Consider the following 12,281-nt stretch of genomic DNA (forward strand, 5'->3'; position numbering starts at 1 on the left):
CAGCCTTGCTTAGCTTCAACACATCGCCAGTGTGTGCCAACAACTCCCTTCACTTTCGTACGAACACAGAGTCTGTCCAGGAGATCTGTACCAGGTCGACCTCCAGGCCCCTTTGGCAGTGGCTTAGGTATATCCTCATATAAATCCATGATGGATGTGCCGATAACTGAGCCCCTCGTACGTTTAGTTTTCCTGCCATTGCCATGGTGTGTTGCCAATCGCTTCTCTCCTGTCTGCACCTCCATACTAGCATCGCCTGGCAACCCTTCCTTCAACAAAGCTGGATCAATTGGTATCGATGACTGTGTATGATGTCATTTTCGTGAGTCTCGGGCAGGTCTCAAGCTTAGAATTCACTCACACGACAATGAGCTCGTGCTGCATCCAGAAGGTCTGCCACCCACTTCCGTAAGACTGCATTCGTAGGATCTGAGAAAATATGCTTTCGCAGTGCATCCACCACAGCCGTCAATCCTTCTCGCTGGTGGAATATAATGGGGTATTCGGTACGCCCTTTTGGTGCAAAAATGACCTCGAGATCGTGGTTGAATGCCGCAGCTGCTGATCCATAGTCAGTGATCGCATCTTCGCTCGGTGCATAACCCTTGAAGTCATAGCAATTGCCAATGGGAATATCCTCGGGTAGATGTTCTAGGTGCTGGCGCAACTGGAACAGTTGCTTATTCAGAGCAGCGTGGGAGGGAATCTCTACGTTCATATCAATATCCATGAATGTTGCTGCCGCACTCGGTGTCGGAAGCCACAGCTGTACAGTGTTGATCGATCATTTCGTCTCAATATCCAAGAATTGGAATTTCTATATCATATTTGAATGATCTTAGGGCCACAGTGGCCGCTCGCAGCCATCTTCGCTAAGCGCTCGAACTGGAGTTTAATACACCGTTTTTTGGGGGGGTCGAGTTTTGAACATGTTTAATACATAGTTTAAAACGTGTATAAAACCCTTGTCGTACAAAACTACTTAGTTTTCTCCGGAACAGTAGTGCGCTGCACTGATGCGTGACAGCAGACGCGTACCGTCACGCGTTACGGTGGCGGTGCAATGCCTTTGTTCGTTGACCTTCCGAACTCCAGTCCTAAGTGCGCCTCAGCTTTTTTCCTAGATGGACGCGTTCACTACTTTACCACCAAAGTCTCCAGCAGGTCCTGTACAGAGCGTCAGGGACTAGAGGACAGTCATCATGCGCTCGCAATCCGCATCTCTACACCTCGACGATTACAATCGCTATGGCAGACAGATGATCCTCAACGGGATAGCCTTCCAGGTAGGCTAGTGTCTCTCTAGAAACTACGCAGGGCGATCGAATTGAGGTCTGTGAAAGACAACTAAGGCTTCAGAACGCGTTCGTAGTTGTGATTGGCGCGGGCGGTCTGGGGTGTCCTGCTCTGCCCAGCAGCAGGTGTAGGTGAGTCCACTTGAGCCCATCAACTGTGCGCGTACTGAGCAGTCTTTCCGTCAGGCAAGCTGGGCATCGTTGACCATGATGTCGTGGAGTTGTCCAATCTTCAACGGCAGATACTACACACCGAAGCTCGCGTTGGAATGCATAAAGCTCTCTCCGCTGAATAAGCTATCAAGCTGTGCGTCGCACCTATACGGTCGATTCATGCGCTGTCAAAATACATAAACCTAACATAGCATCAACTTTCGCAATCAAGTCACCGCCATCACCACCGCCCTCACCGCCTCCAACGCGCTCTCCCTCCTCTCCGACTACGATCTCATCCTCGACTGCACACAATCTCCCCACGCGCTACCTTCTCTCCGACACCGCCATGCGCTTCGGCCGCCCGCTCATCAGCGGCGCCGCGCAACAGCTCGACGGCCAGACGTGCACGTACAATCTCGGCCATGGCGAGGGCCCGTGCTTCCGCTGCCTGTTCCCGAAGGCGCCGGCCCCCGAGCTGGCAGGCTCGTGCGAGGAGCTGGGCGTGCTCGGTGCAGTGACGGGTGTCATTGGGAATTTGCAGGTGCTGGAGGCGATCAAGAATCAAGATTATCACGGGCCTGTATGGTTCGTGTGCAGCCTATGATACTGCTCAGCATTATGGGTACTAACTCGAAACATGGACATTGCAGATGGAAAGCCGACCATGCTGATGTACTCGCACTCAGCACGCCGCCATTTCGCAGCATCAGGCTGCGCTCTCGACGGCCGACCTGTCCCACGTACGGAAACGAGCGCGAGAAGGTGGACACCATCGAAGAAACGGGTTATGTCATGTTCTGTGGCGGGGAACGCCCGGATTGGGTCGGCAGAGGCTTAATGGAATACAAGGCGGGCAGTCGAATACGCGCCACGGTACGGAGACTCGTCGGTGGCTTATAGAGTTCCTTCTGATGTACACACACAGGAACTGAAAATATACTTGAAGGGTGCAGCAATTGGCCACGTGTGTGTACGGTTTCAGAAACAACAAGCCATTCTTAGGCTCTCATGCCTCTGCTTCTGTCTGGTAAGCCTCCACAGGTCCTTCACCATCGTCAACCGTTACTAGTAAGTCTTCGTACCATTCTCACCCCTTAACGTTGCTGACGATCTTTCGTACGTTGTCGACGTCGTCCTTCTTCAACTTCCCTGCCTCGGTCACACCGCACATCACCGCCATCACATCAAGTTCGCATTGTGTCCCCCCAGTGGATCGCTCTCCTTACGATCTGGTCTTGTATCTCAATATCATGCCATGTCGGTCACAACCGCAAGCTGCTAGAATTTCCGGGCTCGCCACCTGCGACGACAGGAGAACCGGCGCGTGGGCGATCTCCATGTAAGTTGTGATAGTTTGGCAGTACTGTTCATCCTGGGTGCTTCCGCGAACTGATTTGAGTCGGTCGTCGGACTGTACGTGCTTTTATTGATTTTGCTGTCCTTATTTTTGTTTTCACTTAGCTTCCTCCGGACATCAAAGGAAACGACGGGAAGGTAAGCATTACTGCTCTCTGCGCCTCATTGCCCTCGCAGACTTATGCTCCCTTCAGCATCATATTTATGAACACACGCTTCCCTCACGCCTTCCTCGTCATGAACGGCTCGGATCGCTGACCCGCGGCGCTTCATCGGCTGCATCGACGTTGCAAAAATTGATTCCCATAACCGCTGTCTCTGCCATGCGCATTCGTTCAAGGCGTCCTCCCATTCAGCCAACTTTTCTGCTGACGTTCGTCTCATGGTTTGTTGTTCCCTCTTTGCCTTGTTCCCCGTCTCGCTTTTTCTAGGACATGTATCTTTTCGGTCGTTTTGTGGTTCTGATGTTCTCTCTCGTTATGATATTCTCGGTCTAGGGTCTCATCATCTTCTTCTCGTTAATATGGTCTCTCCCACTGTCTCTGGCCTCCGTCTGTATGTACTTGTTCGGTGTTCGTCTCGGATTGCTCTTGTATATATTAGGTCTCTCTTTCAGCCACGCTGGTGACTTTTGCCACTCCGGCTATCATTGATATTTCGCCGCGATTGCGAGATGGTGAAATCTCCTACCGCTGTTTTACCGCCTGACACTCGCTGCGCTGTCACATCGTGCCCGTGATCAGGCTGATTACTGAGGCATCTAGTGTGCATTTGTAGTCCTATAAAAACGAAACCGCATAGTAGAGACGTGGGTACAGGTCAAGCGAAGCGAGAGATAGTAACACGGGATCCTGTCTGCCGTGCAGTAGTTACGTCCGGCACTGAGAACACAAAACTGGCATAGAAACTGCGGGACGTTCGAGAAAATATCGGCGACGCGAAGCGAGAGTCAGCAGGTTTTTCTGCGAAGACGGTGATTACGGGAAAGGGGGGGGTTATGATGACCGCGAACGAGGCGTAACTGCGATTGTCGACAAAATGGGACACGGGGTATGCAATGCGCCATAGTGATGACCACGACAACGATGTGCCATATCCAGGATCACAGCGACGGCATGATGAAAGCGGACGAGGAAGTTGAATGAGAGTTCGATGCTTGGGCTGAAATCTGAATGATTTGTAGACGGGATGGGGTTTGGCCGGGGGAGAGGGGCGCCGCCGTAGGAGCTGCACATCCAGAATGACTTGGAGAGGAAAGCGAAGGCGAGATGGTATGAGTGCAAAGGCAGTATTTGCCTATGCGGCGGGTTGCTCGGCTAGACGAGGCTGTTTATCGGCCAATTGTTTCGCCTTCAATGCCCTCTCAGTATCGCTAGGGAATCGGTGTCAGAAATGATTGATACTGCATCCATGTGAGTTGAGTCAGGTATTCAAGAAGCGAGGATGACGCACGTCAACATGTTCTTGTCATACAGTTTAGGAAAACGGGCATGGATCTCTGTGCAAAACTCAACATGCTGCAAGTCATCCAACTCAGAGAGAAGTAGATAAATGGCTATAGACACGTCTCGCAGCTTGGGGAAATGTCCCTCGGCCAAAAGCTCATCAATCTGAGTGCAGACCTCTGGATCAAATGCATTAAGCAGGGCATCTGTTTTCCATAGCACCTGGCCTTGTATTTCAAAACGGATTTCTTTGAGATCTTTTGATGATATTGTGTTGAGCAGAGGCAGCAGCACACTCTGGATGAACAGTTCAACATTATTCATCTTCGAAGTGTGAATGACCAGTTGCAGTGCCTGCAGATTGACATCTGCGTCAAAGCTGATAGGGTGCGCTTGAAGAGTATGAGCCATGCTGTGCACGGAGCACTGTTTGATGGAAAACTTACAGGGCAAGGACTGTAAATTGCCATCGGCATCTTCTTCTGGTTCCCGGAAAGTGATTGCTGCCATCCTGAGTCCCCTGCCGGCTAGGTTCAGCGTGTCTTGAGTGAAAGCAAGAGCCGGCGCAGAGACTTGCGGACATAAGTCGAGTGTTGTGAGGATAGCCTGATCCACCAGCAGACCAAGAAGAATAGGTCCAATGCCTTCGAAGCACGACAGGTCATATTGAAGGGAAGTCACTGTCGTCAAAGGCATGCGGTGGCGTTCAGGCAGTGGAGCCATGGATCTCGGTTCGCTCCAGTGCAGGCCTTCGCAACGAAGGAGCTGCAGACGAGGAAATGAACAGACGACCTGAAAGAAGGGGCTCGCCGATGGCAACGTTACACCAAATAGCTCCAACGATGTGACATGACTGAATTCGTGCAGACTCCAAAACGCTAAATTGCGCATGGAGCACTGCTCGAAGCTGACTTGCAATAAGCTGAGCTCGGCCAGGTTTGGAGGTTTCCCTGCCAGCATTACGAGAATCGATGCCAACTCCGGACTTGTCATACGCGTAGACCTTAAAGTTCCGATCTGTAAGCTTCGCACACGGGCACCGAGGAGAGGTATCTTCGTCAGTGACTTCGCACAGGCCATCGCCTCCTTCCGAGTGAAGAGCATGGGGTCCTTGAATAACACCGCGCGGCTCATGGCGTACCACCCTCGGCAAACGAGGGCGCATTTCAACAGAGTCGATCTGGATCCGTGCCAAGGGCTAGGATCGACATGGTCGATGATGCGCTCGCAGATCTCGGGCGGAAGGCGAGGCTGAGGGTTATTGACAGGCAGAGCGGCCATGAGCAGGTGTCCGAGAACACGATTGTAGCTCCTCACGAGTGATTCTAATGTGCGCGGAACGAAATAGAGAATGATAACAATGCAGAGGATGTCGATGAGAGGGAATAAGAGCAGGCTGCAGGGTCTGCGACGACTTGGAGGTGTGGAACCTTATATATACTTGACGAACGCTTCGATACCACAGAATCATAAGGCCGATACGGTCCACTGACGCTCACACAGCCTCTATTGGTGGCACTTGATCATCGCATACCTCCATTGTGCAAGGATAGAGGCTGTGGCACTGTAGCATTGGACAAATTTCAGTTCCCATATTCGCTGTCTATGACCTGGAGATTAAGGATGCAAAACACAGCACAGCGATGTAAGTGCATTCACTCTCATCGAACGCCGGACATCGATGTTGCTCTGCGCATGCGCTGACCGTGACGAATACGAGGTTCTGTTGTGCTGCTTATGTTGAATCATCGCAATCATATGTGGCTCGCCTATCCCGGAATTACTGCGCTTCGCCTTCTCAGCGGCGTCCTGGTGCGTGCCATGACAGCATCCGCAAATTGTGGGTACGAATAACGTGCCCGCGCTGTCCATAGAGTGAACAGAGGATGTCGTGTTGAAATCGACGGTCGCTGTCGCACGCATTGCGCACTGCACCACCTGCCCATGAACACGGAGCTTGCAGCACACATGTAGGGCTGTCTTGAACAGCCAAGCACTCAGCGTGGCTTCTCAGCGTCCATTTCTCAGCGGTTCCTGTTATCCGGACTGAGTCTCTTGATAGCGCTTGGTTGCGGTGCTATCGATCCCTGAAATTGCAGGCTGATTAAATGCAGCACCGCCTTGAAGCCGTGACACGCCCAACAGCCTCGCAAGGAATTTGTCTTCAGAATCATCGGAGTATGACATGGCGCCGTTGCTACCAGGTCGTGCATGGGAACCTAGCTGAGCTGCGTGTAGTGGTGCGGGCAGCAGACGCGAAGGTGCCACTCACTTTGATGTCCACATAGAGCATGAGAAGTACTCACAGTGCTCCGGATAGTAATAGCTGGAGTCGAGAGGTTCCGAGTACAGTGTGCTGAGACGCTCTTCTTCCGCCGTCCGTAGAACATGCCCGACTCAATTCCACGCCGCTGCACGCTGATGATCCGGTATTGATCGTGCAAGAGTCAGACTTCGACAGCTAACGCTCAACCTGGCCGTGATCCACTCGAATAAGCCTTGGAGTAACCCGGATGCAAGAGCTGCAATTATGAAATAATCAAGTAGTATTGGGCTGCTTGGGTTACATCCCAGCCTTCAATTGTACGCTATCCCGTCGTATAGCGAATTCGTCTCACATAGAAAAAGAAGCGTTAGCAGCCAAGTACTCGATGATGAAATAAATGGCAAGAGACTCACCCATCCTGCTTCTGAGCTTTCCTGCAGCGATAACGATCGCTTCGTCTGAAAAAGATCGCAACTTTCGCGAGATTCTGAGCGTGAACGATCCGTAAGTCGTGTCACCTCTGAGTTGTGGTTCGACCTGCCAAAGACCTTCTCGGTAGTTTCATGACCGAAAGCCTGTTTGTCAGCATCTTGCTTCATTTCTGGCAAGCGCGCTCCGTGGAATGATGCCGCACTACGATCAATGGATCAGAAGAGAGACTATTCGAGCGAAGGCTGGAGGATGTTCCGAGTTGCCAAACTGCGAGGCATCCGCTCAGCCGAACTTATGTCTGCGGAGAGTGGTTCAGAACTGCACAGATGGAGTGAGATCAACTATAAATCAATGTCACCAAGATGCGTTCAACGCACCAAAGACAGACCGGACAAACGCGCAACTTTCGTTCGCCCCCCCTCCGAGCACTTATCTCCAGATTCATCTACTTTATCCTCCCGCGGCCTGCAGCCCATCAGCACAAGTTGCCTCCCAAGGAACGCAAGGACGTACCCTTGAACCGCACTCCACCCGTATTCTCCACCTGCCGCTACGGTATCGCGCCTCTTTGCTTCCGCCACCTCTCCAGCCTTGCATCGTACTGTCCCTCCACGTCTTACCCCAGCTTGAGTGTTCTCTTTTGCGCTCGCTCTTCAAGGCTCTTCGACTCGGACTTGCCCTTGTGGTGCCGGTGGCGATAGGTGGCGACTCTCGCGAGTCTCTCGCGTGCGCTGCACTGATGCGTGACAGCAGACGCGTACCGTCACGCGTTACGGTGGCGGTGCAATGCCTTTGTTCGTTGACCATCCGACTCACTCCAGTCCTTGACCAGCGCGCCTCAGCTTAGCTTCTAGATGGACGCGTTCACTACTTCACCACCATAGTCTCCAGCTGGTCCTGTACACAGCATCAAGGAGTAAAGAACAGTCATCACGCGCTCAGAAACTGCATCTCTGGGTCTCGACGATTACAAACGCTATGGCAGACAGATGATCCTCAACGGGATAGGCCTTCCAGGTAGGCTAGTGTCTCTCTAGGAACAATGCAACAGGACAACTTAAGCTTCGGAATGCGTCCGTAGTTGTGGTTGGCGCGGGAGGCCTGGGATGTCCTGCTCTGCTGACTGCAGTATCTTGCAGCAGCAGGCGTAGGTGAGTCCTCTTGAGCAGATCAACTCTGCGCGTACTGAGGAGTCCTTCGACCAGGCAGGCTGGACATCGTTGACCATGATGTCGTTGAGCTGTCCAATCTACAGCGGCAGATACTACATTAACGAGGCTCGCGTTGGAATGCATAAAGCCCTCTCCGCTGCAAAAGCCATCAAGCAGTGCGTCACGCCTGTACGATCGAGTCGTCGACTCATGCGCTGTCAGCATGCATGACCCTCATATAGCATCAACTCTCTCATCCAAGTCACCGCCATCACCACCGCCCTCGCGGCCTCCAACGCGCTCTCTCTCCTCTCCGGCTACGATCTCATCCTCGACTGCACCGACAAACTCCCCACGCGCTACCTCCTCTCCGATACCGCCGTGCGCCTCGGCCGCCCGCTCATCAGCGGCGCCGCCCAGCAAATCGACGGCCAGCTGTGCACGTACAACCTCAGACCTGGCAAGGGCCCGTGCTTCCGCTGCCTGTTCCCGAAGCCGGCGGCCCCCGAGCTGGCAGGCTCGTGCGAGGAGCTGGGCGTGCTCGGTGCGGTGACGGGTGTCATTGGGAACTTGCAAGGTTATTACGGGCCTGCATGGTACGTGTGCAGCATATGATTTTGCTCAACATTATGGGTGCTAACTCGAAACATGAACTTACAGATGAAAAACCGACCATGCTGATATACTCGGCGCTCAGCACGCCGCCATTTCGCAGCATCAGGCTGCGCTCTCGACGGTCGACCTGTCCCGCGTACGGAGACGAGCGCGAGAAGCGCGCGATCGAAGAAATGGACTGCGTCGCATTCTGCGGCGGGGAACGCCCAGATTGGGTCGGCAGTGGCTTAACGAAGGACAGGCCGGGCAGTCGAATACGCGCCAAGGTACGCAGATTCGTCGATGGCTTATAAGATTCCTTCTGAGCATACACACAGGAACTGAGAAATATACTTGACTCCGGCAAGACGGTGCAGCAATTGGGTACGCATGTGCACGGTTTCAGAAAGAAGCCCAACAAGCCGTTCTTAGGCTCTCATGCCTCTGCTTCTGTCTGGCAAGCCTCCACAGGTCCTTGACCATCGTCAATCGTTACTAGTAAGTCTTCGTGCCATTCTCACCCCTTAACGTCGCCGACGATCTTTCGTACGTTGTCGACATCGTCTTGCCTCAACTTCCCTGCCTCGGTCACACCGCACATCACCGCCATCACATCAAGTTCGCATTGTGTCCCCCCAGTGAATCGCTCTCCTTACGATCTGCTCTTGTACCTCGATGTCATACCATGTCGATCACAACCGCAAGCTGTAAGGATTTCGGGGCTCGCCATCTGCGACGAGAGAAGAACGGGCGCGCGGACGATCTCCACGCAAGTTGTGATAGTTTGGTGGTACTGTTCATCCTGGGTGTGCCTGCGAGCTGATTTGACTCGGTCGTCGGACTGTACGTGCTTTTATTGATTTTTCCGTCCTAATGCTCGCTTTCGCTCAGCTTCCTCCGGACATCAAAGGAAACGACGGGTAGGTAAGCATTACCGCTCTCTGCGCCTCCTTGCACCCGCTGACTTATGCTTCCTTCAGCGTCACACCTATGCGAGCACGCTTTCGTCGTGAACGGCTCGGATCGATGACACGCGGCGCTTCATCGGACGCATCGACGTCGCAAGAATTGATTCCCATTCCCATTGTCTTTGCCGTACGCATTCGTCCAAGTCGTCCTCCCATTCGGCGAGGTTTTGTGCTGACGTTCGCCTCAATGGTTTGTTGTTTCCCTTTGTCTAGTTCCTCGTCTCGCCTTTTCTAGGATATGTATCTCTTCGGTCGTTTTGTGGTTCTGATGTAATCGCTCGTTATGGCAGTCTCGGTCTACGGTCTCGTCTTCTTCTTTCGTTTATATGGTCTCTGCTAATGTCTGTGGCCTCCGTCTGTGTGCATTTGCTCGGTCTTCATCTCGGATTGCTCTTGCATATGTCTGGTTTTTCTTTCAGCCACGCTAATGACTTTTGCTACTCCGGCATATTCCAAATTCGCCTCGAGTGAAAGAAATCTCCTTTACTGCTACTATGTAAATTACGTGACTGTCGATGTTACACCGCTTGAGACTCATTGCGATGGCGCACCATGCATACGGGATCAGGCTGACCGCTGAAACCTCTGCTATGCATTCGTAGTCCTATAAGAACGAACCTGCGCAGCAAAGACATAGATACAAATCAAGCGAAGCGAGGGATATACGAAATCTTGTCCGTCGTGTGATAGTTACATCCGGCACTGAGTACACAAAACTGGCATAGAAACTGCGGCACAATCGAGAACATATCAGCGATGTGAGGTGAGCGTCTTAAGGACTTTCTGCGAAGACGGTGATTACGAGGAAAGCGGGGGGAGAGATCATGATGACCTGGACGAGGCGTAAATGCGATGGTCGGCAAAATAAGACGCGGGTATGCAATAGGCCGTGACAGTGAACATGGCAACGACATGCCGTATCGAGGATCATGGCGACGGCGCGACGAAAACAGACGAGGTTGGGTGAGAGTACGATGCTCGGGCTGAAGTCTGGATATTTGGCAGATGGGATAGACCTGGCCGGGAAAGAGGGAGAGCGTAGGAGCTGCACGTCCAGGATACGTTCGAAAGGACAGTGAAGGCGAGATGGTATGAGTGCAAACGCAGTATTTGCCTATGCGGCGGCTTGCTCGGCTAGACGAAGCTGTTTATCGGCCGATTGACTCCCACTCCATGTGCTCCCGGCGTCCGAGAGAGGCGTCGGTCATAATCAACACTGCATGTATGTGAGTCCAGTCAAGTATCCAAGAAGCGAGGATGACGTACGTCAACATGTTCTTGTCGAACAGTTTAGGAAAACGCGCACAGATCTCTGTGCAACGCCCAACACGCTGTGACTCACTCAACGGTAATCCGAATAGTCCAATGTCTATAGACACGCCTCGCAGCTTGGGGAAACGTCCCTCGGCCAAAAGCTCATCAATCTGAATGCAGACCTCCGGATCGAAAGCATTAAGCATGGCAGCTGTTCTTGCCCCAGAATGATGGTCTTCTATTTGAAAACCGATATCTTTGATATCTTTTGATGATATTGTGTTGAGCAGAGGCAGCAGCTCACTCTGAATGAAAAGTTCAACATCATTCATTTCTGAAGTGCTAACGGCCAGTTGCAGTTGCTGCAGATTGACATTTGCTTCAAAGCTGATAGGGTTTGCTTAAAAAATATGAGCCATGCTGTGCATGGAACACTATTTGATTGAATACTCACAGAGCAATGACTGGAGACTGCCACCGACATCCTTCGATGGTCTAAGGAAACTGATATTTGCCGTCTCAAGTCTCGTGCCGGCGACGTTCAGCATGTCTTGAATGAAAGCAACAGCCGCAGCAGAGACTTCTGACTCTAAGAGGAGTGTTTGGAGGATAGCTTGGTCCAGCAGGCTGAGAAGGATAGGTCCAATGCCTTCCAAGCACGACAGGTCATATTCAAGGGAAGTCACTGTCGTCAAAGGCATGCGGTGGCGTTCAGGCAGTGGCGCCATGGACCTCGGTTCGCTCCAGCGCAGAGTCCACAAACGAAGGTGCTGCAGATGAGGAAATGAACAGATGACCTGAAAGAAGGGGCTCGCCGATGGCAACGTCACAATCCATAGCTGCAATGATGTGACATGACTGAACTCGTGCAGACTCCAAAATGCCAGATCGCGTATAGGGCTCTGCTCGAAGCTGACCACGGTGAGGGAGAGCTTGTCCAGGTTGGGAAGTTTCCTTGCCAGCATCACGAGAATCGATGCCGACTCCCGACCTGTCATGATCCCTACTTTGTAGAGCCTGATCTGTAAGCTTCGCACACGGGCACCGAGGAGCGGTGTCTGCTTCAGTGACCTCAAAAAGATGAATGCCTTTTTCCGAGTGCCAAGCACGGGCTCCTCGAAAAGAACCGCGCGGCTCTCGGTGTACCACCCTCGGCAAACGAGGGCGCAGGTCAACAGAGTCGGTCTGTCGTCATTCCATCCCCAACGGTCGATACGGCCCGGATCGAGATGGTCGATGATGCGCTCGCAGACCTCGGGCGGAAGCCGAGGCTGAGGGTCATTTATCGGCGGGGCTGGAGCAGCCATGAGCTTGTGTCGTTATATCAGCAAGTATCCGAGAACACGATTAATGCGGCTGCTGAC

The 12,281-nt window shown here is 52.6% G+C and overlaps 5 protein-coding genes across 5 annotated transcripts; 2 read left to right on the forward strand and 3 right to left on the reverse strand.

The window, feature by feature from the left end:
* Positions 1-1,132: 1,132 nt before the first annotated feature.
* Positions 1,133-2,250, forward strand: LAESUDRAFT_732780 (uncharacterized protein; the record flags this gene model as incomplete). Its single annotated transcript, XM_040910304.1, has 9 exons — positions 1,133-1,286; positions 1,333-1,423; positions 1,470-1,558; positions 1,601-1,602; positions 1,661-1,859; positions 1,882-1,992; positions 2,018-2,036; positions 2,102-2,123; positions 2,156-2,250. Coding segments are annotated over exons 1-9 (712 nt in total), but the record flags the coding sequence as incomplete, so codon positions are not given.
* Positions 2,251-4,912: 2,662 nt separating this feature from the next.
* LAESUDRAFT_667345 (uncharacterized protein) lies at positions 4,913-5,533 on the reverse strand (the record flags this gene model as incomplete). The annotated part of the gene is made up of 1 exon (XM_040905295.1): positions 4,913-5,533. A coding segment is annotated over one exon (621 nt), but the record flags the coding sequence as incomplete, so codon positions are not given.
* A 454-nt stretch (positions 5,534-5,987) lies between these two features.
* LAESUDRAFT_732784 (uncharacterized protein) lies at positions 5,988-6,930 on the reverse strand. Its single transcript, XM_040910305.1, has 3 exons — positions 6,573-6,930; positions 6,127-6,513; positions 5,988-6,064 (listed from the first exon to the last, which is right to left on the reverse strand). Exons 1-2 carry the CDS (start codon positions 6,640-6,642, stop codon positions 6,290-6,292), a joined length of 294 nt encoding a protein of 97 aa, XP_040757680.1. The 5' UTR covers positions 6,643-6,930; the 3' UTR covers positions 5,988-6,064; positions 6,127-6,289.
* Positions 6,931-7,096: 166 nt separating this feature from the next.
* Positions 7,097-7,582, forward strand: LAESUDRAFT_732786 (uncharacterized protein; the record flags this gene model as incomplete). The annotated part of the gene is made up of 3 exons (XM_040910306.1): positions 7,097-7,248; positions 7,328-7,370; positions 7,467-7,582. Coding segments are annotated over exons 1-3 (245 nt in total), but the record flags the coding sequence as incomplete, so codon positions are not given.
* Positions 7,583-11,582: 4,000 nt separating this feature from the next.
* Positions 11,583-12,188, reverse strand: LAESUDRAFT_613586 (uncharacterized protein; the record flags this gene model as incomplete). The annotated part of the gene is made up of 1 exon (XM_040903185.1): positions 11,583-12,188. A coding segment is annotated over one exon (606 nt), but the record flags the coding sequence as incomplete, so codon positions are not given.
* Between the last annotated feature and the right edge of the window lie 93 nt (positions 12,189-12,281).

Source organism: Laetiporus sulphureus (assembly GCF_001632365.1).
Source record: "Laetiporus sulphureus 93-53 unplaced genomic scaffold LAESUscaffold_101, whole genome shotgun sequence".
NCBI lineage: Eukaryota > Fungi > Basidiomycota > Agaricomycetes > Polyporales > Laetiporaceae > Laetiporus > Laetiporus sulphureus.

Excerpts from the sequence above, each read along its gene's own strand:
- LAESUDRAFT_732784 (XM_040910305.1), bottom strand. The coding sequence starts at position 6,642 with ATGTTCTACGGACGGCGGAAGAAGAGCGTCTCAGCACACTGTACTCGG. Across the intron at positions 6,514-6,572 it reads CCTCTCGACTCCAGCTATTA|CTTCGCGTCTGCTGCCCGCA; the intron begins CTATCCGGAGCA and ends AGTGAGTGGCAC.